This window comes from Egretta garzetta, unplaced genomic scaffold, assembly GCF_000687185.1.
Source record: "Egretta garzetta isolate BGI_Z169 unplaced genomic scaffold, ASM68718v1 scaffold754, whole genome shotgun sequence".
Lineage (NCBI taxonomy): Eukaryota > Metazoa > Chordata > Aves > Pelecaniformes > Ardeidae > Egretta > Egretta garzetta.
In genome coordinates, this window is record NW_009259587.1 from 553,171 (window position 1) to 555,877 (window position 2,707).

The following is a 2,707-nucleotide window of genomic DNA, read 5'->3' on the forward strand; positions in this document are numbered from 1 at the left end:
CTCCTCCCTTAGCAGAGCCTACACTGCCCACGTACTTCCCCCATCACCACGTTGTGGTGCGCAGCCTGGCTCTCATCCCAGCTAATCAAAGTGTCGCTGAACTGGCTATTGCCAGCTGCTCACGTCTCAGCCAGCAGCATGCCAGGCTTTTTCCCCCTGTAGCCAATACCAGCAGACGTAGCCTTCAGAAAGGAAAAGTTGAGAAGACCTGGAAAAAGCGCTGGTGGGAGATAGCTCCCCACTTTGTGCGTGTGCAGCAAAAAGCAGAGCAGAGGACAAGGCAGGGGGGAGAGGGGAGCCGCATCCCCCGTGCCTCTGCTTGGCTGGAGAAGCAGTTTCATTCATTTAAGGCAAAATAAGCTGGGCTAGCTCAATATACGCCAATGGCATGTGCTCAGGCTGCCTCTGAGAGGCAGTAGGCAGTCTGGGCAAATGATCCGGGTCGGTGCTCGGATGAGAGCCTGGGGAGCGCTCTGTCTGCCGGAGGGTGGGTGGCTGCGGTGGGGTGTCGCGCCCCGGCAGCCGTCTCCCTGTATAACGACAGGAAAACTCCGGCGAGTCAACCCGAATATGAAACCTCTCCCATTTCTGCTTCCTTCTGCAGGCACGTAGAAATGTCATTGGAAGCAGTGAGGCTTCAGTAAGGGGGTGTGGAGCTTGGTGTTACTGTGAAACAGCTAAATTACCAGGGTGGTATCTCTGCCCCTCAAGTCAGGAAGCTCACGCTAAGTCCTGCAACTTCTTTGGCCTGAGTTAGTCTTTGGTGGGAAAGGCTGTTTGATGAATCCAGTAATAAACATTGCTTTTGGAAAAACCCTGCTCCTAATTAAAATCTCCATTACTGTAATCAGGCGCTTCCCACTGAAATCCAAAGCTAGAGGATCATCTGCAGGTATTTTCTTTTAAGAGGAATACATTTTGGTGTCTTATTTTCTGTTGAGGAAACAGTATGTTTGACTCTGAATTCAAGGCTGGGGCTTGCTGCTCAGACTGACGTCGGCAGCGCCCTGGCTGTCCTTTATACACGGTGCTCTCCGCAAGTTGTTAAGCTGGAAGTTTTCTTGTCCAGGTGTTTCTCCGCGAGTCCCTGGAACACAAGTTGGAAAAACAGCGAGAGGTGGAAATCACCAAGGCAGCAATGATTATCCGAGCACACATCTTAGGTTATGCAGCCCGGTAAGTGAGTAGATGAGAATATTAATAATTAAGCTTTGGAATAAATGGGTGGGGTGTCACGGAGTTAAATCCTTTTGGCACAATTTTTAACCTTTCCTAGGGACCAGGCATCCAAATCCTGTAAGTAGCTTTTGAAGATACCAGCTGGTATCTTTGCCAGAATCATGAATAAAACAAAATGGAGTTTGAATTGTTTTAATGTAATGAATAGGACAGTATGGAAGTTTGGAGCTCAGCCAGTATTCATGTAATTGTATCATGGCATTAGATTCATGGTAGGAACTCTAGCTGGATGGCACCTAGTGGGGCTGCCCCAAGTTACCAGCTGAGATTCAGCTTTGTCTTTGCTTTGTCATGGTAAGAAGAGAAGGCAAATAAAACTGATCAGTTTGGTCCTTAAAGAACCATGGCATTAGGTAGCTGATTAATGTCTAGCTTGTTTACCTAGCCTCATGCATTATGTATTAGGTGGAATTGCTCATCCCATCTGTTTCTTTCTCTGCTTTTTCTACAAATCAGTTGAGGACAGTTTAAGGAAACTTGTTTGCATAATGAGGTAATTTCTCTTCATGTGTATATTAGTCCTGTCCTTATGTTCTGGCCAGTGTGTTACTTAAAAACTACATTCCTTTTATAATGACAGAGCTATCCCGCTGTTCATGATCTTCCTTTTCAGAGATATGGGGTGACTATCTATGTATATTATTTCTCTGCATGTGCTCACACACACAGAGCTGTCCTTTTTAGCATCTCTTTGTCAGGGCCATAAGAACACGTAAGACAAGTAATGTGCATTTCCTTAATCAGACACAGACGGCACTGTCATAGAAATGAGAGAATCTCTTTCCTCTCCTAGGAAGGAAAATGCGAATGAGAATGGGGACACAATCACAGAGCTAGAAAAAATAAACTGTTTTACTACCATGGGCTCATTATTGCAGGTCACCATGGCAAGACCTCTCACGACTGCTCGTTAGTTCCTTGTTTTCTCAGAAATTTGCTTTTTTCTTTTTTTTCCTCCCAGAAAGCAGTACAGAAAGGTTCTCTACTATGTGGTTGTCATACAGAAGAACTACAGAGCATTCTGCGGTAGGAAAAGGTTCCTCTGCCTGAAGAAAGCAGCCATAATCCTTCAGAAGCAGCGGCGAGGCCAGCTTGCTCGACGTGTTTACAGGGAGCGACTGGAGGAGAAGCGGAGACAAGAGGAGGAAAGAAGAAAAGAGGAGGAAGAAAGGTGCGGTGGTGCCACTTACATTGCTCTCCTGTCCGTGCCACATTAGGTTTTGCTCTGAACGGCCTCTGTTTCAGGCTATTCTTCATCAAGTGATTTGGGAAACCTTAGCTTCTTTTGCTAAAAGGTGCATGTAGCTATCATGGTGGTTTCATATTCACAAACACCTCCTTGGTGACCTTATTTTTGGCTGCCTTTTCCATGTGGCAGATGATCTCTAAGTTGAGCTATTGCCCTAGCAAAGGTATGTGATGAGCTTATGTTGAGCTTGGTTTACTGACTTCCTTTTTTTCCTCACTT

At 46.0% G+C, this 2,707-nt stretch overlaps 1 protein-coding gene across 1 annotated transcript in view; it reads left to right on the forward strand.

Moving 5' to 3' along the window:
• Window positions 1-2,707, forward strand: part of MYO10 (myosin X) — a 96,617-nt gene that overhangs the window by 66,639 nt on the left and 27,271 nt on the right. Inside the window, 2 exon segments of the mRNA XM_035893426.1 lie at window positions 1,070-1,176; window positions 2,201-2,444. Of these exon segments, the coding sequence (XP_035749319.1) occupies window positions 1,070-1,176; window positions 2,201-2,444 (351 nt within the window).